Source organism: Mastigoproctus giganteus, chromosome 14 (assembly GCF_048544385.1).
Source record: "Mastigoproctus giganteus isolate SK-2022 chromosome 14, ASM4854438v1, whole genome shotgun sequence".
NCBI lineage: Eukaryota > Metazoa > Arthropoda > Arachnida > Uropygi > Thelyphonidae > Mastigoproctus > Mastigoproctus giganteus.
The window spans coordinates 86178187-86202968 of record NC_143588.1 but is presented as its reverse complement, the minus strand read 5'-3'; the positions used below and the strand labels follow the sequence as shown (position 1 = coordinate 86202968).

General features: G+C 39.1%; 1 protein-coding gene across 1 annotated transcript in view; it reads right to left on the bottom strand.

The window, feature by feature from the left end:
* LOC150075318 (structural maintenance of chromosomes flexible hinge domain-containing protein 1-like) overlaps nucleotides 1-24782 on the bottom strand; it is a 736477-nt gene that overhangs the window by 435293 nt on the left and 276402 nt on the right. Inside the window, exon 24 of the mRNA XM_090388445.1 lies at nucleotides 20148-20287. Coding sequence (XP_090244571.1) covers nucleotides 20148-20287 — 140 coding nt within the window. The remainder of the gene's footprint in view (nucleotides 1-20147; nucleotides 20288-24782) is intronic.

The following is a 24782-nucleotide window of genomic DNA, read 5'->3' as shown; positions in this document are numbered from 1 at the left end:
ACAACAATGGGCAAGTTTGGCCATGGGAAGATCAATGACAACGGACTACGTTTGTTGTCCTTTGCCGCATCTAACAACCTGATCATTGGAAACAGCCATTTCCAGCACCCTCAAAAACATCAACTTACATGGCGAAATCCATCTGGCAAGGACTCAGCAATCCTGGACTACATTTTGATCAATGCCAGATTTCGCTCATCACTCATGGATGTTCGTGCCATGAGGGGACCTGATTGCGGATCTGATCATTACCTCATCCGGGCTAAGGTGCAGCTCAAATTACGGCATGCAAAAAGATCATCTCGGTCAGCCAAGCTGGACTGGAGGCAGCTAATGAATGCTGCCAACAAACAGGCATATCAGATCGCCCTATCCAACCGCTTCGAGATGCTGGCCGTGCCAGAGGATATAAATGAAGAAGAAAAGCAGATCTCTGATGCCATCCTGGAATGTGCCAAGCCCCTATGTCCACCTGCCCGACGTCGAACGCAACCATGGATATCAGATGAGTGCCTCGACCTCGTGGACAAACGGAAACAGGCAAAGTTGGTCGACTTTGAACGGTACCGGCAGCTAAACCGAGAAGTCCAACAAAGAATGACAGCAGAAAGAGAAGCATACTGGAACCAAGTGGCAGACGATCTTGAAGTGGCGGCATCCAAAAACGAGTACCGCACTCTCTACCGCACCCTCAGATGTCTGAGTGGAAAGACTAAATTGACTAGTGACAACATCAAGAATGCTGATGGGACCTTCGTGCGATCACCATGAGAACGCCTGCAACGGTGGAGTGAATTCTTCAAAGCTCTGTATAATCACGACCCACCTCAGGGACCGCCAGCAACAGCACTCTCGATCGACCCCACTGAGGTCTCCATGGTCGATATTTTTTTTTTTTTTTAGTTTTTAGGAGCATTAGCAACTTAAGGCCATATTGCTCCGGGATATGCGGTGGTCATTCCCTGACCTTTCCGCATCCTCCGTATTTGGTGGTGACGGGCTCGAACCCCGGTCTAATCAAGAAGCATGTGCTACGCACTGCTGCTCCTTCCCACCTGGCTACGGAGGCGCCTGTCCATGGTCGATGCTGAGCCTACAGTAGAAGAAGTGAAAGCAGCCATACAATCCCTGAAGAATGGCAAGGCACCAGGAGTGGACCAAGTCACCACAGAAGCGATCAAAGCCGGGGGAGATGTACTGCTTCGCCGACTACACTCACTCCTCAAAACCATCTGGTGCACTGAACAAATTCCGTTAACATGGAGGAAAGCCATTATCGTACCGATCCACAAGAAAGGTGATAACCGGGACTGCAAGAACTACCGTGGCATCAGCCTCCTTTCCATCATTGGAAAGGTCTTTATGAAGATTATCCAGTCAAGACTGCAAAAACATCGCGATCAAACCAGTCGAGAAGAACAGGCAGGATTTAGACCCGGGCGAGGATGCTGTGATCAAATCTTTGCCATTCGTCAGCTGATGGAGGAGAGGATCCGGTGTGGACAGCGAACCGTCATTGTTTTCATTGACTTTAAGTCTGCTTTCGACTGTGTCCACCGGCCTGCCTTATGGAAACTACTAGAGGTTGAACATGTACCTCGAAAAGTCATCACACTCCTCCAAACTGCATACAACGGTTTAACCAGCCAGGTGCGCATCCAGAACGATTTATCTGAGGAATTTACCATCCAAACTGGAGTCCGCCAAGGGGATGTAGCCTCCCCGTTGCTTTTCAACATCGTGGTCGACGCCATTATGAGGCAAGCATTCAGAAACAGACAGGGCATACAATATGACAAGGATCACTATGTGACTGACCTGATGTTTGCTGATGATAGTGCTATCCTTGCCGGTAACGACGCTGAAGCCACGGAAATCCTCTACGACATTGCCCGCATTGCCCGGCCATACGGTTTGAAGATCAATGCTGGTAAGACAAAGGCCCTGACAACAGATGGGTCGCAAGCCACCATCTATCTCGAAGGCGTCCAGATCGAGCAAGTGCAGGACTTTAAATACCTTGGGTCGCTGGTCCAGGAGAAGAAAGTTGCATCCACCATGGAAATTCACAGCAGAATTGGACAGGCGGCCACTGCGTTCGCCTCGCTCAAATGGTGTCTGTGGAAGAGGACCAACATTTCCACAAAGACTAAAATCCGACTCTTCCGGACTTTGATCCTGCCCATTCTTCTTTACGGATCGGAAACATGGATTTGTCTCAAGTTAGATTTGAACAAACTTGAGGTATTCCAAATGCGATGCCTGCGGCAGATCTTGGGCATCTCTCTTCGCGACCGCATCACTAATGATACCATCCGCGCCAGATGCCAACAGCAACCAACCATTGCCGACCAAATCCAGAAGCGAAGGCTCAGATGGTTTGGCCACGTATGTAGAATGGGCACGAACAGAATACCATCCACACTCCTTTGGAGACAACGACCCACCCAATGGAGCATCCAACGGACCGCGCCTAGGAAAACGTGGGCCAAGCAAGTGGAAGATGACTTGAAGAGCCGACGTCTCGACCTTAACCAGGCCAGGACTGAAGCCATGGATCGTAAGGTATGGAAGAACATCACAGAGCAAGTCCGAAACCCTGCGGCACCTACAGCAGCATACTGGTTGCGTGGCCAACTGCCTCCCCCAGCTGCCAGCTAAGGACCAAAGAAGAAGAAGATACTGCTTAACTTCTTGACAGAGCCTCTTGCAGAACCATTTCATTTTCTTTGTATTATTTGGATTTTTAAAATGTAATAAAACACTTTCATTTCCTGATGCTATTTCATTATATAAAATGTAATGAAACAGCATCAAGAAACTTGAGCATCTTTTTCACTGCAAATGATAATTCAGATGGCCCACAAATAAATAGCTTTTCTTGTCTTGTGTCTCTGTGTGAGCTTCTCTCCATGTCTAAGTACACATGGAGAAAACCTCATTTAAAAATTCCTCAGGATAAACGAATTCCACTTAAATCTAAACTAAATATTTGAAATACTTCAAATATTTAGTTAGGACTTCTTTAGTGTTAATTAGAAATTGAAATGCCCATTAATCTGCAACACTTTTTTCAGTTAAAAGCGAAAACTTTAATTTACATTGTGATTCCTTCAGTAATAAAAAAGAGATCAAATTTGGTCTTAAAATTTTTATGAAGTGTACAGTTTTGAACCCTGGAGAATAATTTTCAGGCTTTCAACTTCTTGCATTGAATTGCTATTGTCAATCACTCTGATGTATGTACAAATCTGCAAAATGTAGAAACACAGAAATATCAGAGCTGTGCATTGGTTTAGGTAAAACACTGCCTTTGTCACTGTCAGAGGACTAGTAACAGGGCCAAACCAGAAAGAATTGATCCCCACAAAAATAAATTTTGTTTTGTTTACATCTGTGAATAAATTTATTGAGAGCCTCAGAAAATTCCCTAAAGATTTTCCTCAATACCTTCCTGATCCAGTTTCACCAATTGGTAACAAGAAAATTGCAGAAGCCATTTGACATTACTGGTAAATTAGCAGCAGGTTCAGGGAACAAAAGTTACCAAAAAAGTATTTCTATTTGGATTTGAAAGTATACCAATGACCTTAGCGAGGCTCTCTGAGAAATCTCAGCTTCTTCTCAGTTCAATCCCACTCTACTGAGTAGAAAAAACTTTGAGGCTGCCATTTTAGCAACATCAGCAGATTAACAAAAATAAAAACAAAACTGCTATTTGGCAAGTTCAGCAATGTTTAGTAAACAATTTCTCATTACTACTCCAAGGGAATTTATTATTGTACAATTGTCATACTAAAGTCTTCCAGTACTCCATTATCCTGCTTTTTTTTTTTTTTTATCCCTGTATGATATCAATTGTTATATAAAGCTAAGACATTTTTGTGTCACTTCATGCTGATTTATATGGAATGAACATCGATGTTCTCGCCACGATGTTCATCATCGTAGCGAGATTCAATATTCCTTACATTTCGAGGGTACAGCTCTAAAACGGTGTTTGCAGGCTGGCCGCTAGTTAGTACACTGGACCGAACCTATTGGTAACTCTCTAGGAGGCTTCCGGATCAGCTAGTTTATAATCTTGCTACCTCTACTCTGCCAGATAGTGACTGGAGGGAGTCCAAGTAGTGTGTATGCGGGGAGCATTGTCGAGGCCACGTTATGTCAAGGATCTGGATATATTCTTACCATGTGTACGCCCTATCAAAAAATTTCATTACTTCATACAGCATGTCCCACCCACTTTTTCTTACTATTGAATACACCGTGAATTGTCAAACTAATAGAGCAAGTTAATCTGTGAAAAAATCTAAACCTCCCAAGCACTTCCTAATTCATTTCACAAATATATGTGGTCTCAATTCTAATCTCAACAATGTCCATTTCCACTTGCAGTCTGCCAAACCCCATGTACTTTTTCTGACAGAATCTCAGTTATCAGTTGATTCAACTACTGCTCATCTTAGATGCCCAAATTATTCTCTGTATGATTCCTTTCGCCTCAAAGTGGTATTTGTACATATGTCCATTCCGATATTCCCTGTCAGGGACTTGGCAATTTGGAATCTCCTCTCTTTGATCTTCTCTGGCTTAAAATCTCTCTACCTCATTCTGTCAAATTCATCTGTTGTCTTTACCATTCTCCCAATTCCACTAATCACTTGGAGCTCTTTGACTTCCTCTCTTTGCAACTTGACTTTCTCCAGTCCAACTTTCCTAACAGTGAGGTAATTTTCCTTGGTGATTTTAATGTTCACAACTCCAGCTGGCTTCCGTTTTCTGGTCATACTGACCCAGCTGGTCGAGATGCTGAGGCTTTTGCAACTATTAATGACCTTGCACAGATTGTTCATTTACCTACAAGAATACCGGACAATCCTAATCATACAGCCTAATCATACGCTTAATCTTTTTCTCACAAACAACCCTTCTAAGTACACGGTCAAAGTGAGGGTCCTTTAGACACTTCAGATCACAAATTGGTGATTGTCTCTTCTCCAATGGAACCTTTATCTCATGGCTATTCCCAACCTCATGTTGTTTGCCATTACAAGAATGCAAAACGGGATGACCCGCGAAACTTCTTTTCCTTGGTCGGATTACTGTTTCAAAACTTCTGATTTCAATGTTTGCTCAGATCATGTCAGTGAAATCATTCTTGCAGGAATGGAATCCTTTATCCCACACTCCACTTTAAAATCTCGTCCTTTATCTAAACCTTGGATTTCCAGTAAATGTGCTAAGGCTTTTCAAGAGAAGAATGTTGTATATCCTAATTGGCTTGTTTCTAATTCTTCACTTTCATTTTCTGCCTACACCAAAGCTCGCAACAATTGTAAAGCAGTAATTAATCAGTCCAAACTAGAGTTTGCACAGGGTAAGAGTAGAAAACTTGCTTCTTACCCTAATGGTAGCCGAGCATTCTGGTCTCTTGCCAAAGCTATTGGCTGCAACTTTTGCCCATCTCTGCTGCCACGTCTTTCCAAACCAGATGGTTCTGTTGTCACTTCAGCCAAGGATAAAGCTAACCTGCTAGCATCCCATTTTTCTTCCAACTCATGTATTAATGATCTTCGTAAAATACCCTTTTTTTTTTTTTTTTTTTTAAGGAGCATTAGCAACTAAGGCCATATTGCTGCAGGGATATGCGGTGGTCATTCGCTGACCTTTCCCCATCCTCCGTATTTGGTGGGCACGGGCTTGAACCCCGGTCTAATCAAGAAGCGTGTGCTACACACTTCTGCTCCTGCCCACCTGGCTTCGGAGGCGCCTCAGAAGGACTTTGACGAATCTTGATGATAAGAAAGCTCCAGGTCCTGATGGTATTTCTCCACTTGTTCTCAAAACCTGTGCTCCTGAACTTACACCTATTCTTTGCCACCTTTTTTCACTTTCTTATTCCAAAGGTGTTTTTCCTTCTGCTTGGATATTTGCTCATATCCAGACAGTTCCTAAAAAGGGTGACAAATCTCTCCCATCCAATTATCATCCCACTGCAATTACTTCTACTCTTTCTAAAGTAATGGAGAAATCAATTAAACACCAACTCTTAAACTACCTAGAAACCTTCTGCCTGATCAACGATCGCCAGTATGGATTCCATCAGTGTCAATCCACTGGTGATATTCTGGCTTATGTTACCCATTTATGGACTAATTCAATGGAAAGGTTCAGTGAAACACAAGTAGTTGCTCTTCACATTTCAAAGGCTTTTAATCGTGTTTGGCATAAAGGTCTTCTAAACAAGTTTCCATCTTATGGTTTGCCAACTGTTTTTAGTAATTGGTTATCCAGTTTTCTCTCTGATCGCTCACTGAAGGTGATGGTAGATGGCTCTCCGTCTTTTAACTTCTCCACTAATGCCGGTGTCCCACCAAGGTTCAGTTCTTTCCTCCACTCTTTTCCTCTTGTATATTAATGACCTTCTTCCATTGACTGGAAATCCTATCCATAGTTTTGCCGATGATAGCACATTGCATTCCACTTTCCATTTTGAGAAACCTTGTTCTGCTCAATCAGCTTCAACCTCTCAAAAATCTGCTACCAACTCCTTAAATGCAACTCTTCAGGTAATTCTCCAGTGGGGCAAAGACAACTTAGTTGATTTCAACCCTTCTAAAACTCAGTCTTGTCTTATAACTCGCAAAAAGGATTCTTCTGCTCCTATGCTTATCTTTAGTGACACTTCGATTTATAGGCAAAATGATATATCTCTTTTGGGGATTACCCTGACTTCTAATCTCTCTTGGCACAAGCACATTACAAATATTGCTTCCTCTGCATCTAAAAAACTTGTTTTTCTCTTTCGCTCTCGGCGTTACTTTTCTTCCAAACAGCTGCTCACTCTGTATAAATCGCAAATCCGCCCTGCCATGGAATATTGTTCCCACATCTGGGGTGGTGCCCCCAAAACCTCTCTCAGGCTTCTTGATTCCATTCAGAAGAGGGCAGTTAGGTTAATTAATGATTCATCTCTACCAGAGTCTCTCCACTTGCTGTCTCATAGACATACTGTTTCTGCTGCATGCTTCTTCTACATCCATTTGCTGTCCAACTTCAAACTCACATTACCAACTTTTCATCTTCTTTGTTTATTCATTCAACTGCCGTTTTCTGGAACAACCTTCCTTCATACGTATTTCCTGAAAATTACAGTCTACAGAAGTTCAAGTCCAATGTCAACAAATATCTTCTTTCATCTTCTCAACCTCCAACCCAAGCATGGTATTAAGTACTATAGGTTCTAATACCTCTCGTGTTTGGGGTTTACATATAAAAAAAAAAAAAAAATCATAGGATGGCCTGCCACCATAGGTAGTAGTCATTTGTGTAACCACAGGTACATCGATTAAATGCCAAGAATTCCATCTGCCAGTGTTATCACCATAATTGAAAGAGATGGGCAATTTTTGTCATAGGTCTCTACATCAGTTCAACAATGTGCTGCATGCCAGTATTTGATCAGTAGTTTGTAGTCGGCATTTGTTCTGTGTGCTTGTTGGTTGTCGAATACACACAATTGAAAGTTTTTATTTTAGAATTTTAAGTTTTAAACCTCAAAATTTTAAATGTCAAAAAGGAGAAATTGCACATTTAACAAAGACCTTCAAAAAAGAATTCAAATTTCTTAAACTGGTATAGCGATAAAACAAAAATGGTTTGTCAACATTGTAATGCTCATTTTTCTGTTGCTCATGGAGGCAGAAGTGACATTAACCAACATCTACATAGCCAGAAACATAAGGATGCTGAGAAAACTTTGAATTGGGTTCAAAGCATCAGTTCGTTCATCATAAGACATGATAAAATCGCAGCATATGAAGCTCTTGTTGCCTATCATACCGTGCATCACAATCAGAGTTTTCGTACAAATGATGGCTTGTCAAGATTTATCAACCAAAATTTTCTTCCGCACATACAAAATCAGAAGCAATAACTACTAAAATTTTATCACCATATATACTGGAGAAAGTAATAATGAATTTGAATGAAACTAAAAGCATTACAATCAGTTTAGATACGTCAAGCAAAAAAGACATGAAACTGTTTCTGATTGTTGTGCAGTGCCTTTTGCAAAACTGTGGTGTTCAAGTTAAAATTAAAGGCTTTACTTCTTTACCTGGTGAAACATCCGAACTACAAAGAATTATGTTGAAGAAAATAATAGATAAATTCTCCTTACAAAACAAAATTGTTGCTCTGTGTGCCAATAATACAAATTTAGTGTTATAGGCAACACAAATTTTAGGGGTTGTAAAAGAGTTGGTAAAAATAATGCATGGAGAAAAATTGAAAATGAGTTGGAGTGAGAGATTGTTAGCATTCGTTGTGGTGCACATATTATTCACAACTGTCTCTAGTGTGCTGTCGACTGTCTACCAATCAATACTGAGTGTTTTGCAGTTAAAATATACAAACAGTTTTTTAACAGTCAGAGTCAAAGAACATAAAAACTTTTGTGAATTTGAAGGAGAAATTACACAAGCCAACAAAAAATATTTTTTGTCATACCTCCACAATGAAAATACGTGATCCTGGAGGAAATACACGATTTGATTCCGAAAATCACCATAAAAAGTCTCTATCATGTCTACATCAGAAGATATACCAACATTTAACGTTAAAATAAAGGGATAGATACGTATAATTAAAGTTTGTAATACAAGTGAAAAAAAATTATATGTTCTTTATAACTCATTTGACTTTGGAAAAAATATCATAAATCATAGTGAAATAGTTATATTGCTACTAGGGGATTTTCTCTTGTATTCCTGCTTACTCTCCCTCACAAGGAACCAGCAGTAAATTCCCATCATTACAGGATCCTAGCGACCTTGGTACAGCTTTTCCATCATGGAAATATCTTGATGAAACTGCTCCCCTTGTTCATTACTCATATCTCCCAGATTTTCGAGGGAAAATTTGAGATGGGAATGAAGAAAATGAATTTTCAACGACATTCGACAGTCCATGTTTTTGTAGCACTCAACTAAATTAGATACCAACATTTCAGTTTTCTTTTTCTTTCCTATTACCCAAAAAAAACCAAGTACTACCACCTTAAATGATCGCCAAACTGGCCACGCCCACCTACACTCAAGGAGCTGTTTATGTTTTTATGTTTGGAGGATAGATGTACAACTCTGAGAATATGTCACGATCAGTTAATACTTGGAAAATCTTGGCACACCCTGAAAAAATCCTCACTAAAAATGCTAAGTGCACTCGCTTCAAATAGTAAATTATTGTATTGGAATTTGAATCCAAGAACCACAGATAGAAGTCTGATTATGTTTATCACAAGAAAACCAAGGCCAGAATCAATTGCTAAAATTAAGAGAATAAGCATATATCTGTTAAAATAAATCAGTGTCTCATACATTATTGGCTAGATTATGTGAAATTGGTATATTTTGGTAAAACATAACTCCCTCTACATTTAATAACTGTGACATGATGTGAAACTATCATGTTGAAAAAATTATTAAGATCCCTGTAGCTATAAATAATTAAAATCTTACAAACATATTAAAAGCAAAAAAAAATAAATAAATAAAAAAACTTTTTATAGCAACAGGTGTTAAAAATAAACTAAAAATGTTAATAGACAGAGGTAAAATTAGCAAGGTTAAGTTTTTTGAAGTATTAGTAATGGCTGCATGGTGAAATAAAGCCTATGGCTTATGCTGCACCAGCCCAAAATAAAAAAAAAAAAAAAAAATAATAAAAAAAAATAATAAAATAAAATAAATAATAATAATTAATAAAATAAAATGAAATTAAACCTTTCAACCTATGCGCTTCCCTGATCCGAAGGTACTATCCAGATGACCTTTGAATTTCCCCAAACTGTCAGCCTCTACCACCCATTTGGGCAACTTATTCCAGTAATTTATAACTCACTGACTAAAATAAAATTTCCTGCAGCCCAATCTAAACATTACCCCCATAACTTGAATTTATGTCCCCTAGTTCTAGCATCATTTATAATCTTGAAAATTTCGTCCTCATTCATTTTACTGATGCCTCTCAGAGCCTTAAACACCTCAATCAAATCTTCTCTAAGGTGTCTAGTTTCCAAACTCTGAAACATACATATTCAAAGTCTTTTTTCATAAGGACGCCCTTTTGCCGATCTCACCAGGCGAGTTACCCGTCTTTGCACCATTTCAAGAAGCTCGTTTTCTTTCTTTAGGTGTGGTCTCCATGCACGAACACAGTATTCCAAGTGTGGGCTAACAAAAGCCTTATATAATGGGATTATCACATCCCTATCTCTACTTGCAAAAGTTCGATAGATCATCGACAGGACACCGACAGGACCATGGGCCTTCCTTGCAACCTGTTTACAATGCTCAGAGAATTTCATGTCTGGCTGTATAGTAACACCCAAGTCCCTTTCCTCCAGTACTGGGTTTAGTTGAACTCCACCAAGTGAATAAGTTTTTTTGGGATTACTGTTTCCCAGGTGCAATACCTTACACTTTGTTGGATTAAAGCACAGCTGCCATCATCTGCAAATTTAGACATCACGCCCTCTATCCCTTCATCGATGTTGTTGATGTAAGAAGTGGGGTTCCTTGTAGAACCCCACTTCTTACATCAACCCAATCTGAGGAATAGCTATTTATCACAACCCTCTGCCTCCTGCCCTGAAGCCATCCTGCTATCCATCTAAGGATTTTCCCAGTGATTCCAAACTGTTCCAGCTTATGAAGCAACCGCTCATGTGGGACTGAGTCAAAAGCTTTGCTGAAATCTAAATAAACAATGTCGAAATTATTCCCTAAATCCAGCTTGTGAGTGACCCTTCCAAATAGCGAACCAGATTTGTTAAACATGATTTTCCCTTTACAAAACCATGCTGAGTATCCTTGAGAATTTCAATTCGATCCAAATGATCCTGAATTCCACGCTTGATCATTGCCTCCATGATTTTCCCTACCACTGAAGTCAGACTGACAGGTCGATAATTTCTCACTTCACTCTTACAGCCACCCTTATGTATGGGAGATACATTGGCACTTCTCCAATCCAATGGAATCTCCCCAGAGTCTAGTGATGCTCACATAATTAGCCTCAATGGTTCAATGCACTCACTTGCCGCCTCCCTCAAGATTATAGGGTATATTCCATCAACTCCAGGAGCCTTACTGGCCTGTAGGCTCGAAAGTTTTTTCATTAAATAATCTTGCGAAATTTCAATATCATTAGTTACATATTTTTCAACTTCGCTCCCACAATTTCCCATTGCCACAAAAGGTTTTTCGTTTGTAAATATCAATGCAAAATAACTGTTGAGTTCATCTGCAACGGCAGCTGGTGTATTTAATACTATCCCCTTTCCCTTATGTAAAGGTCCGATCTGGTTTGTCCTGCTCTTCTTGGCATTTATATATGTAAAGAATTCCTTATCCCACCCCCTCTTTTCTCTGTTTGCTAGTGATTTCTCATAAACTGCCTTTGCCTGTCGAACCTTTTCTGTGGCTCTATTACAGATCATCTTTGTAGCTGTTATAGGCTTCAACACTTTTTATTGCTCTGTAACCTTTCCATGCCATCTTTTTCTGCTAAAGTAATGTGGCAACTTCATTATTCAATCAACTTGGAACCCTCCTCTTGGAGTATTTTTTTCATTCAAAGCATCTGTGATTAATGTTTTAAAAGCATACCACAGTTCAAATGTATTCATTCTCTGCGCGATACCTACCCAGTTAATAGAGGCCATGTAGTACCTTAAGGCATCGTAATTTCCTTTTCTGAAATTAAAATCCATTTCCTTTGCCTTTTACTGCTGCTACCTCTCTCATCATCATCCACCGTAGAACTCCGTGATCACTTCCTGCTACTGTCAGCCCTGTTATGTCATCTGATTCACAGGTGATGACGAGGTCTAGGATATTCTTTTCTCTAGTACTTTCCCTGACATGTTGATACAAATAACAGTCATCTAGTTTATTTAAAAATTTTGTTCCCCTTGTCAAGTTTCCTTCCCATTTACACCAATCAATTAGAGGCAAATTGAAATCACCCATAATAAGACATTGACGCTTACTTGCCCATTCCATTTGCATGCAGAGGCTTTCGTCATAATCTTTACTCCTACTCACATTATACCTTTGTTTCCAACTATCTCACACCATACAGATTCTATATTAGCATGTGAAACGTCTGAATCCGGGAAAGCTATCGTCGCACTCAGGCTGCTTCTGATAAGAAGCATTACCCCACCACCCCTTCTATCTACCCTATCCTTCCTAAATACATTATACAAGCCATACTGAAACTCGTCATTCCCAATTTCCGGGTGGCACCACGTCTCCGTAAGCCCTATTATGTCCGCGTTACTTGTTTTAACCAGCAGTTCGAATTCGCTCATTTTGTGGACAACACTTCTAACATTACTATATAAACAATTAAGACTTACTGTTCTTGTATATTTAACAACCCTAACACAACCCTTGAAGTTTTTTAGGCTCTATTCCCTGGAATTAGCTACCCCCTCACTTGAAACATTTCTGTCCCCAGAACATCTAGATAATATATCCAGTTGGGGTAACAGATAAGAACTCTTGAGGTATGTGCAAGAGTTACTTTGATCAATAATATCAGATAAACGTGTGCCAGTATTACCCACATCCCCCCCCTAACTAGCAGTTTCCCTGAACCTTTAAGGTATCCTCAATAATAATGGCAAAAACTTTTGCACCACTTTTGTTTAAGTGCATCCCTTCTCTACAAAACAAATTCCTTTTACCTACAAGTGTGGGCCATACTGATAGAAATTTCTCCCCTAAAGCCTTGCAGAGTCCTTCAAGTCTTGAGTTAATCCATAAGGCTTTTAACATATCATGTCTGGGCAGAATTGCAGACACATAGACATTGTGGCCTAGCTCACGGCATTTCCTCAGCATGGTCTTGTATTTTTCCAACAAATTGTCAGATCGTGTAAGTTTAATGTCCTTAGTCCCCACATGAATAATGATATTCTCTTTATGCCCCTTAAAATCTGACAATCTGTTGGTGACATCATTAATAGTCACTCCCGGCAGACATACCCTGGTTCTACTCCACCTATCCTTATTACAAAAAATATTCCCCGTTTTCCTGACAATGAAGTCTCCTAATAAAACAATGTCCTTTTTAACCAGAGTAGTTTGCACTTGGTTTTTCTGTTTTGAGGCCTGAATCGGGTGTGCATTCCTTGGTAGATTGCTGGAGTCTTGAGTCCCTGACGAGCTCCCAGATGCAATATTCTCGAGGGCAAACACCCGTTTTTTCAGGGATTCAAATTGTTCCATCAGTGCATTAAATTGTAATTTTAGATCGGTGCACTCCTTACATCGATAACAAAGAAAAGACTCCCCAGGTGAGCTATGATTAGTCACCAGGTCGACCCTGGAAAACATTCCACAGGTTCCGCAATGGATTAAATCATGACTCACCCATAAATTGACATTGGCTATTTCCATGTGAGTCACGATACCCTGTGACTTGTTTAAGGCAGATCTCATAACTACCATTATAAAATTAGCTAAATATCAATGAAAATTAACTTAATTATATCTATAATATTATTAAAATCAAACTGTTACAGGAAAACTATAACAAAATAATCCAACAATATCTAAATAAATCAAATATTTAAAAGCACTAATCAACAGTAATCCAATCCACTTAACTGAGGAGCCCTGACAAAGCGTGTCCGCTCACCTCGAATGCCAACACTCGAATGTAGTTAAGAACTTTTAAGAAAAAAGCTTAGAATATGCAAACAAGTGGAAATGTGGCTTGGAAAATATTGAAAATTTTAAATAAACACCCTTTTGCTTGCAACACACGTGATGTGTCTCAGCATATGCTCTGCTAACTTCCAGGAACTTTCTGGTGGTAGCATAGTGGGCCCATGCACACTGGGAATATCTCGGGATACAATAATACCACCAAATATACGATAAAAACGTATTTTCTCAGGCATTTATCTAGGTAATTTTGCATTAGCCAGATAAATCCCGAGATTTCTTGGGATTTTCTTATGGCTGGCAGCAGATGACTGGCTTTCATTTTACTTATATTTACTTATTGTACAGCAATGTCAGAACAGTAGCGTGCTTTCCTATGTGCCGCCAGTAAGCAAAATAAAATTTGTCATCCTAAATGCTGAATACTGATAGGCGTTAACCAATTAGAAAACAATATCGAAAAATATTTCGGTACCCTCTTGAACTGCTGCCCCTAAGCGACGCTTACCTTGACTATCCACTTGTGGCAGCCATGTGTCAGAATGTAGTTAGTTCGTGATTATCGCTTGATGCGGGAGGATACTGCTTGTGCGTTCCGCTTGATTTTTTAAATTTATTTATATAATGAGTAGTGAAGAGTGTTTGTCTGTTCCTTTCTTTTAGTTCAAGCACTAATGTTTTTTATTTTAAAAAATCTGTATAATTTGCATACTTTTTGGCATACACAAGATAACTCGGAATAGCCCAAAGGGGTTAATTACTCCCATGTATTTTCTACTAAAAAATTTATAAAAAAAAAAAACAAAACTATACAATGAGTATTCTCATGATGCATACTTTCAATCTGTAAAATAAAAAAAGTTGATCCATTATGGCACATTTTCAGGAAAAAATGTTCCGGGAAGGGGTTAAATTTACACTGCTGTTCAAACATTGGCCCATGGGTATGGGCCAATGTATGGGAATGGCTTCATGTTATTATCACCATATTCTAATACTGTCATCAGTATTCAGTAATCAGAGTATTGCTTGCCGGTACCTGGTGTCTTTGCAGGCATGGGGCAAAGAATAAACAGGTTCACTGACCCCTACCTCCCATCCCTAGCCAAGTGGAGGTGCACCAGGGTCTACCACCAGTGCACTTGACTGGGCAGCCCAGGAAGAGGCTCCTCCTTAGAGGGACCACTCCCCAGGCTCCATCCCCCCCAAAGTCAAAGGAAGATTGTATGTCAGTGGGAGTCAGGTTCTAGGGAAGAGAGGAGTAAAGTTTTGGGCAGCAGGGGATGTTATTAGAGAGAAATCCTCTGAGAAAAGTAGTTAGGACAGTGGAACCCTTTGGTTCCGATCAGAATTATTCGACTTGAGGTCGTGCTTTGGTCTTTGTGATTGTCATTGTCCAAATCGGTGTCTGTCTGAGTCTGGGTTCTGCTTACAGTAGTAAGGATCCTTCACCTGTGTTTGAAGAGTTGTCCTCAAAGTCAGAAAATTAGGTGAATTGTTCAGGAATTGAGATGAGATTTTTGATGTTTTCTTGATCATATACTTCAGTGAGTATTTGTAGTTGAGTTCTTAGGTTCTGATAAATGTGGCATTGGAATAGGAATATAAGGTGATAGACTGTCTCTGCAGATCCATAGTGGCAGAGAGGTGAGTCTGTTAGTCCAAGAGTGTATAACTTTGAGTTTATGATGCCATGTCCAGTCAGTAAAAATGATAGGTGAAGTCCAGGACTGAACCATGTAGTGTATTGTTTGTCAAATACTTTAGCATCTGGTAAGAATTCATATGTGGTTCTTCCTAGCACCAATCCAGTCCACTCCCCCTTCCCATACACCCCTCATTTCTTGGATCATTCTCTTGTTATCTCTGTTATTTTCTGTAGTTGACAAGTTTGGGTTTATTGCATAGTCTCCGTTCCTTGTGGGTAGGCTCTTCTTTCTTTAGTACTGAAGATGGTGGAAGGCTACTTCATGTTGGATCGGTAGCTTGCCACAGATGACCTGGAGTGCAACTGTAGACACTGTTCTGAAGGCTCTTGAGATTGCAATCAGAAAAATCTATCTTTTGGGCCTGAAGTAGGTGTTTCTTCACAAGGCTGTTGGTGATTCTGTGGCCCCAGACATCTACAGCATAACATGCAATGGAGATGAAGATGCATTCATAACATGCAATGGAAATGAAGATGCATTCATAGCATGCAATGGAGATGAAGATGCATTCATAATACAGTCTGAGGGTCGAAGGCTTGACATTAGTTTTCTAGTAACCTGCTTAATCTTTTTTAATATATACTTGGCATGTAGGATGAAGCCCAACTTGCTGTCCAGCAAAACACCAAGGTATTTATATGTGGTCTCCATCTTGATCATTGACTTTGATTGTTGGTGGTCTGTTCATGTTTAGAGTTCCTCTAAGTAGCACTTGCTTTGGTTGGGGAATAAAGATGTTAAGCTTGTGAACAGAGCACCAGCTGGAATGGTGATCCAAGACATCTTTCGCAAGGTCCCCCAATTCCTTCCTTAAGCTGCTAAGAAGCAGGATGGCCAGATTGTCCACATAGGCCACACTGATGACATTTTCCTGCTCCACCTTCAGCGACTCATCAAAGACCATGTTCCAACAGAGTGGGCCTAGAACAGATTCCCGAGGGCAGCCTCTGGTGACTATGCAGGTCCCCGAGGTTACAGTAAAGGACTTTTCCTTGAAGTAGCTAGTAATTAATCCATACATCTGGGCTGAGACCCTGGCCTCCCTAAACCTCTCCAGGATGCTTTGCCACCAAATGGCAAAGGACGTATTTTGTATTGGCAGTTGAGGCTGTGTCCACTAACATCCTGATGCTGTTTACAGTGGAGCTTCCCTTTGTAAAACCAAACTGATTGATATATTCTAGTCCCTTAACTGTGGACACTGACTGAAGTCTAGTAACAATTATTTTCTCAAGTACTTTCCCTATTATAGGCAGCAGGGCTATGGGGCAGGTGATTATTCTGGTTTATCTGGATTCTTTAACAGGATTTTGAGGTTTGCCTCTTTCCAGGTTTTTGGGAAACATCCATCTTGTACACGTGTATTTAGAAGGTTTTGGAGTTGGGGACCTCAGGGACCAGACCCTCTTTAACACCTCCACCTGGTCATGGTTGAGGCATTTTCCATTCTTAGTTGATTTCACCACTTTGTCAGCTTCTTGGGGACTGACTGGTTCTTCCTCTGTATGGCCAATATATGCCAGGTTGTTTCTTCTAATTTCAATTTGTTGAGGGGGTCTCTGATTGTATTTCTTCTTTATGTATGATTTCATCTAAGATAGTATTAACTGATTCCACCCAGGAGAGGGTCTCTTCACCTTCAAAAGTGCGTATAGAGGAGTGTATCTCTCCAGGGTGTATTTTTCCATTAACGATTTGATAGGCAATGCCCAAAGGATCAGAGTCTTGGGAGCTCTTAACAAAGTTATCCTAGGCTGCTTCCTTCTTTTTGTATATTGTGTTGTGGTACTCTCTTCTGTAGTTTTTATAAATGTCTTGCAGTTGGGTTGTCTCCTCCAGTGGTCTGTTTCTTCTTTTGGCTTTTTGGTAGTCCCTTCAGGCCACTCTTGTGGTATTTCTCAGTTGAGATAGTTGCTGGGTCTACCAAGGGACGTGGTCCTTTCTTCTTGTCTTCTGTTTGAATGTATCTTCACATGCAGAAGTGATAAGCTTCTGGACCTCTTCAGCTTGGATATTTGCAGGAAGTGAGGCAATTCTATCCACAGGTTATCCACGTTTTCTGGCGTGACTTTTTCTTTGAGATTCACATCAAATCTTTCCCAGTTGGCATTACACATCTTAAACCTGGGGAAGTTGTGCAACAGTCTGGTAGGGGCTGTTGTTTGACTTGTGCTCTTAACACAGTTTAGATAAGGACTATGGAGTCAGGTATAAACTTAGTGATGATACTAAGCTGAACAGTGGCAACAGTGCTCATTAACATCGTTAGTGGTTGAATTGCCACTTGCCAGTAGTATGAACTTTGTAAATGTTGATTATTCATGCAACTGGCTAAAAGTAATTTGAATTATTGTCATTTATTTAAACAAATGCATAGAACCAAATTTTTTTCCTAGTTCAGCAAAATTGATAAGGTTAATAAATAATTTTCATATCAGAATTTCTTTTGCTGCATTTCCTATAAATTATTAACTCATATTGTGTGAAGAATTACACTGCTCTAACACTCAATGCTAAGAATAAGCTGAACATAATTATTTTAATTTTTTATGCTGATGATGCGATAAACAGCATCAGCAATTCCTCTCCAAATCTGTATTAGTATTGAATTCAAGTTAACATCACACAGAACTTTAGTGCAGTCAAAAAACATTAGCATTAGTAAAGGCACATGATGCAAGAAAGCAAGCTTATATAGCATTAGCCAAAAAAAAAAAAAAAAAAAAAAGGGGACCCTTCTCATTTTACTCATCCACTCGTTTCAAATGTTTGTGTAGTTCTGCATTGAATCTATTTAAGCTATCAACATCTACAACAACAGATGGAAGTTTGTTACAGCACTCAACCACCCGTGGCTAAAGGTAAACTTCTGCACATCTATCCTAAAACTGTCTTTCCTCAATTTGAATTTATGCCTTCTCAGGAAATTATTCTGACAAAGAGGAAGAATCCCATCAACACTGAGTATGCTCAAACCATTCAAAGCTTTATACACCTCAATCAGATCACCTCGCAGGTGCCTAGTCTCCAGACACTAATTTGCAAAACTTAAGCCTTTCTTCGTAAGAACAACCCTTTATTTCATTCACTAATCTTGTTTCCCTTCTCTGTACTCATTCCAGCAGCTCTACATCCTTCTTAAAATGAGGCCCCCAGACCTGTATACAATACTCAAGGTGTGGCCTGACCACTGCCTTATACAAGGGGATTATCACCTCCTTATCCCTGCTAGAAAAATTCCTGTATATCCTTGACAATTCCTTGGCAAGACGGCATGAGCTATTCTTGCAGCCTGTCTGCACTGCTCAAAGAACTTCATATCTGCCTGCACAATTACCCCCAGGTCCTTTTCATTTTCTACCACTGACAGTGTAGTACCAGACTTGATACATTACTCTGGGGTTACTGCTTCCCATATGTAGTACTTTACATTTGTCAATGTTAAACTTCATTTGCCACCTCTCAGCCCATCTGCTTAACTTTTCTAGATCCTGTTGCAGCAGTGTACTGTCATTAGTGTCCTTTACAACCCTGCCAACCTTTGTATCGTCTGCAAACTTGGACATTAAGCCTGATATACCATCATCAGTATCATTTATAAATACAGAAAACACTGAACCCTGAGGGACTCCACTAATAACATTAGTCCATGAAGAGGCTGTTGTTTGTCCACTGATTACCACTCTCTGTCCTCTCCCACTCAACTATCCCTTTATTCATAGCAGCAATTTGTCTCCAACGCCACACTGCTCCAATTTGTGCTGCGGTCTTCCATGTGCAACAGTATCAAAAACTTTTCTATGATCCAAATATATAATATCAAAATTATTCTTTGCATCCAGTTTCTTTATGACCACATCATAGTATCCAATCAAACTGGTCAGACAAGACTTTCCTTTAACAAACCCATGCTGTGTCCGAGCTATAACTGAAGTCTTGTCTAGATGATCTAGCAGTGCTTCTTTAACCAGTGCCTCCATTAATTTCTCTGGAACAGAAGTTAAACTAACAGGTCCGTAATTACTTGTTCGCCCTCTGATCCTCCTTTGTGAATTGGGGTCACATCTGTCCACCTCCAATACAGGGGTACCTCCCCTGAGTCCAAGGAAGCTCTCATAATTATGGCTAAGGGTTTGCTTACGTCCTTTGCTGCCTCCTTTAATATAACTGGATTCATCCCATCCACCCCAGGTGCCTTTCTTATGTTTATCTTCAACAATTTCTCCTCCACTTTCCTCTCAGTTATTACAAAATCATCTAACTCACTGTCAGAATTTAATTCACCTCTGGCATTCCTCTCCCTGAATAACTCCTCATGTGTGAATGTGGATGCAAAATACTAATTTAGTTTGTTAGCTACCTGAGAAGGATCATCAACAGTTGAACTACCGATATCAAGTGGATCAATCTGATTCATTCCCCTCCTTCTGGAGTTTACATAAGTAAAGAACCCTTTGCAGGTTCCTTGCATCCTTTGCCAAAGATTTCTCATAATCTGCCTTTGCCATAACATAAGAGCATTATAAATAAAACTAATATGAGTAATACTGTATTTAAGTGTCAAGTCTATTTTTTTAAGATAGTAAGGCTAAATTATTTAATTTTAATATCTTTAACAATTAAAAATATCAATATTAAAAGATCACCGTATATTATAATATCCTTCAAGTGTATTTTATTTATAGAATCTTACCTTACACTGAACAATTAATTTAGGTCCACATGTACTATTTCCTGCCATATCAACAGTGGAAACTTCAAACACAGGTGCAGTACCATTTTCCACTTCCACAACAACATCCTCTGGCTCTACCAAAAGTGTGTGAGGAAAACCTAAAGTTAAATATCAATATTATATAGCTGATTACATTCTACGATAAAATTATGGACTCTTACCTTACATTTCTCAATTACGTAAGAGATTAATACGTAAATAAATACAACTATTATATTACAAAAAATACTAGAATAATAACCAAAGTACAAGTATAGTATTTACTAAATTTCAAATTCATTTTTATTAGGGCATGAGTGTAAGACAGCAATTGCTGCATAAAACTTATTGGCAATTCCTTCAAATAAACTCTGGTAGACTTAAACATAATATGTCATTCTTCTAGGGGAATGTAAGGCAAGTTCCACCTTGTATAAAATTTGATGAATTGATTATCTGTTCTGTGTATCCTTATTACAGTTCTTATAAAGCAAAACAGATGTTCTAGAATGCTGAAATTTAATTCCATTCAGAGAGAAATTAGCAGCAACTTTACAGGGAAGAGAAGTTGAATGAGGGTCAGTTTGGTAAAAGAAAGATTATGGTTATCTAATATCTCTTCAGTGGTAACTTAAAATTCACTTCATGTGAAATATTTGAGATTTTTTTAAGAGCACAATTTTCACATTTTATTGTCTATTAGTAGTGGCAAAGGATTTCAGAAATCAAACTTATAATATCAGCCAAAACACACACCTGCAGGTTTTTAGATGCATATAAAATCCAAGGCAGTGCATATAGTGGACATGGGTTGTTGTTATATGGTTTTTAGGAGCATTAGCAACTAAGGCCATATTGCTCCGGGGATATGCGGTGGTCATTCCCTGACCTTTTCCGCATCCTCCGTATTTGGTGGCTCACGGGCTCGAACCCCGGTCTAATCAAGAAGCATGTGCTACACACTGCTGCTCCTGCCCACCTGGCTATGGAGGCACCCAGTGGACATAGGTGGCCAGTGCATGTTGAGCCAGTTTGGTGTGACATAAGCACTGGAAATGAGAGTAGGAGTGTGTTATTGGCCTAATGACTAGCCGAGTACAACTAACAACTATAGAAACAGAGTGAGCCAGTAAATCAGAATGTCTTATAATGAGGGATTTTAACTTTCCAGATATTGACTACAAAGTTAAAATCCCCCATTATGACTTGTGGGTTGCTCACTCAAACACTAGCAAGACTTTTGTGGATTTGTTGGAACTGTTTTCTACAGCAGCATGTTAGAGAGATAACAAGACACAACAATATTCTTGATCTGACCATTAGCAGTGATTCTTCTGTGGTCTCAGACAGTTGTTAAATTCTATACAGTGGGATCAACTAATGATGTTACCGACAACAGATTCTAAATGGGAAGCATTCAGGGAAATAACCATAGAAACTACTAGGCTTTTCATACCAATTAAGACCTATATAGATGTCAGATGATCTAATGACACATGCGGCAGAGTAGAAAAATGCAAGGGGGTGCATATAAATTACGCGTGTCAGCAGAGTTTGGCATTTTATGCTGTTGAACACGAATATCACATTAAAATTTGTTGAATGGCTCTTGTTTTTGAATTACATTTGGGGTCACGGCAATTTACTCTACATTATCAACTATGGCTCTCAGCAAAACGCATGGCAACACCACAATTTCAGTACGGCAATTTACTCTACATTATCAACTATGGCTCTCAGCAAAACGCATGGCAACACCACAATTTCAGTACCACAATGCTCTTATCACATGATCACCAACTGTTGCCTCACTCTGCATCACGTGATAAGTTTTAACACCTCAAATGAGTCTTCAACTTTGTTGCAGTAATCCTCGAATACGGCTAGGTACCGGGTGATTTGTTTTCAGTTAACAGTTGTTCTCCGTGAGATTCCTATTTTTTGCGCAGTATTTGTGCTGTGTAAGATTAATATGCCCTGTAATTGTGTGAATAGTCCGGATGACTTCTGCTACATATGTGGAGAAGCCACGTTATCTTCAAGAAAGAGTCCCTTAACTCAAGCCACAAAAAAGGCCTACTTAAAAGAAGTAGGCTTTTTTATGTGCCCACGATATGGAGGGATCCAATAAATCACATCACATCATCATTGTTACTTCTGTATAGTGCCTCCTGTTAGAAAAGGGATGACAATGAAAAAAAAAAAAGGAGTGACATACCCAAATATACCATCTGCAATTCATCCCATGTCTCATGGTGAAATTCCTTAACCACCCAACAACTTTTCTGTACACTCTGATGAACATCAACTTGATATACACGAAGAAGTACAGCAGCTGTCTACGTCAAGGGATCCACCATTTTGAGGGTTTAGTGTCAAACAACATTAACTACAAAATTGCATTTTCTTTTTGCGATAACTTTAGTTTTACTTTATACAAACAACAATGCATATCATGTCATAGAACTGTATCTCTCTAGTTCCTTTCAAATTAGCTTAAGCTGTAAGTACATGTCCGGTAAACCAAGAAAATGTCAAATGACTTTTTCTTGATTAATTACAAAATGATTTTGTAGTTAATGCTGTTTGACACTAATCCCTAGATTTTGTCCAAACCTTTGTCCTTTTGAACCACATACAATCACAGAAAGTGAGTTCAATGACCTCATCAGGGATCTCGAACTGCCGAAGAATAAGGCAGAGCTTTTGACCTTGAGGCTACAACAGTGGAATCTACTAGATCATTCTGTGAAAGTGACATTTTGTACTCAAAATAAAGACTATAATAAATTCTATCAAACAAAAGGTGAACTCACTGTTTGTAAGGATGTTGATGGTCTAATGGCAGCAATGAACATGAGGCATGTACACGAAGAATGGCAACTATTTATAGACACTTCTAAGGTTAGCCTTAAGGCGGTGTTATTACACAATGGAAATATGCTTCCTCCACTACCTCTTGTGTATGTCGTCCACAAAAAAGAAACATAGGCAAACATCCTCTTAGGTGTACACTATCAGAAGTATGAGTAACAGATATGTGGTGATTTAAAGGTAATTGCATGAACAAACACATGACCTCGTCTACCACATTTCATGTAAGGATTGTAATTCTACTTACATTGGATCCAACAGATATATTTTAAACTCGAGGGTTAAGCAACATGAAGCATCAGTCTGTGCATCACATGCGAATGCACAGACACGAATTTGAATGGATACTATGATGAAGTGATAAAAGTGCTGGATTCAAAAAATAAGTTTAATATCATATACTTTGTTTTCAGAAAAGCTTCTGATACTTTTTATATAAAAGACTGCTGTACAAAGTGGAGCACTGTAGCATTAAGGAAAAGTTACCGATATGGATATGGCTGAGTGGGAGAACATAGAGTGGTTATCAATGGACACTGCTGTTCGTGGACTAATATTATTAGTAGAGTCCCACAGGGTTCAGTGTGGGCTCATTGTTGTTTTCTGTATTTATTAGATACTGATGAAGGTATACCAGGCTTGTTGTCTGGTATACCTTCCTGTGTCATCTGAAATCTTAGACATTCAGGTCTAAGATTTCAGATGACACAGAGGTTGGCAGAGTGGTTAACGACAGTAATGAAGGTATGCTGCTGCAACAAGGTCTAGAAAAATTAGATAGATGGGCTGAGAAATGGCAACTAAATTTTAACCTTAACTAACACAAAGTACTGCATATGGGTAACAGTAATCCCAGTGTAATGTACAAATTGTGTGATACTACAATCAGGATAGTGGACTGTAATGCCCAACGAAAGGTACCTGGGAATAATTGTGCAATCAGATATAAAGTTTTCTGAGCAGTGCAAACAGGCTGCCAATATAACTCATGCGATTTTGTCAATGATATACAGGAATTTTGCGATCAGGGTTAACGTGATTATTCCATTGTATAAGACAGGAGTGGCCAACTTAATTTGTGATGCGATCTACTTCTTTTTCTTCAAAATGTGCCGCGATCTACCATCTCAAGAATTTCATTGCACATGGTTAAAAAAGTTAATCAACACATATTGAAAAATGTTGTTTATAAATTTTAAAATTAAACATAATTCAGAATTCTTATTTTAAATTCATATGTATTTAAATTTTTAATTTATGTGAAATTTGTGTCATCTCCTCTGCCAAGCTTTCAAAATCAGGAAAGTTCACTGCATTTTTTTTACATTTGGGTACTTTTCTCAGCAAATATATTTCCAAAAGTCTATTTTGATGATGATCTGGCTTTTAGGAAGATATCATTTCGCAATATATTAATTTCATTTTCAAGTAATATTTTCTCCATGTGAAAAATCTCATTGATTTTTTCTGCAATTTGTTTCATATCTAAGTCGACATTAAATGAATAAGAAATATATTGAACAATGTCTTCAATTGTTTTAAAATCACTGAATCTGGTTTCAAAATCCACAATTTTCTCAATTTCATAAACATATTTCTCACTATTAAATTCAAAAACAGGATATTTTTGCAAATGATGCTGCATATTTGCAAAATGATCGATTTTTTTTCTTTTAGATCCTTAGCCATTGCAAAAAATTGATATTTATATGCAGAAATACTACTAATCATGTCACCCAC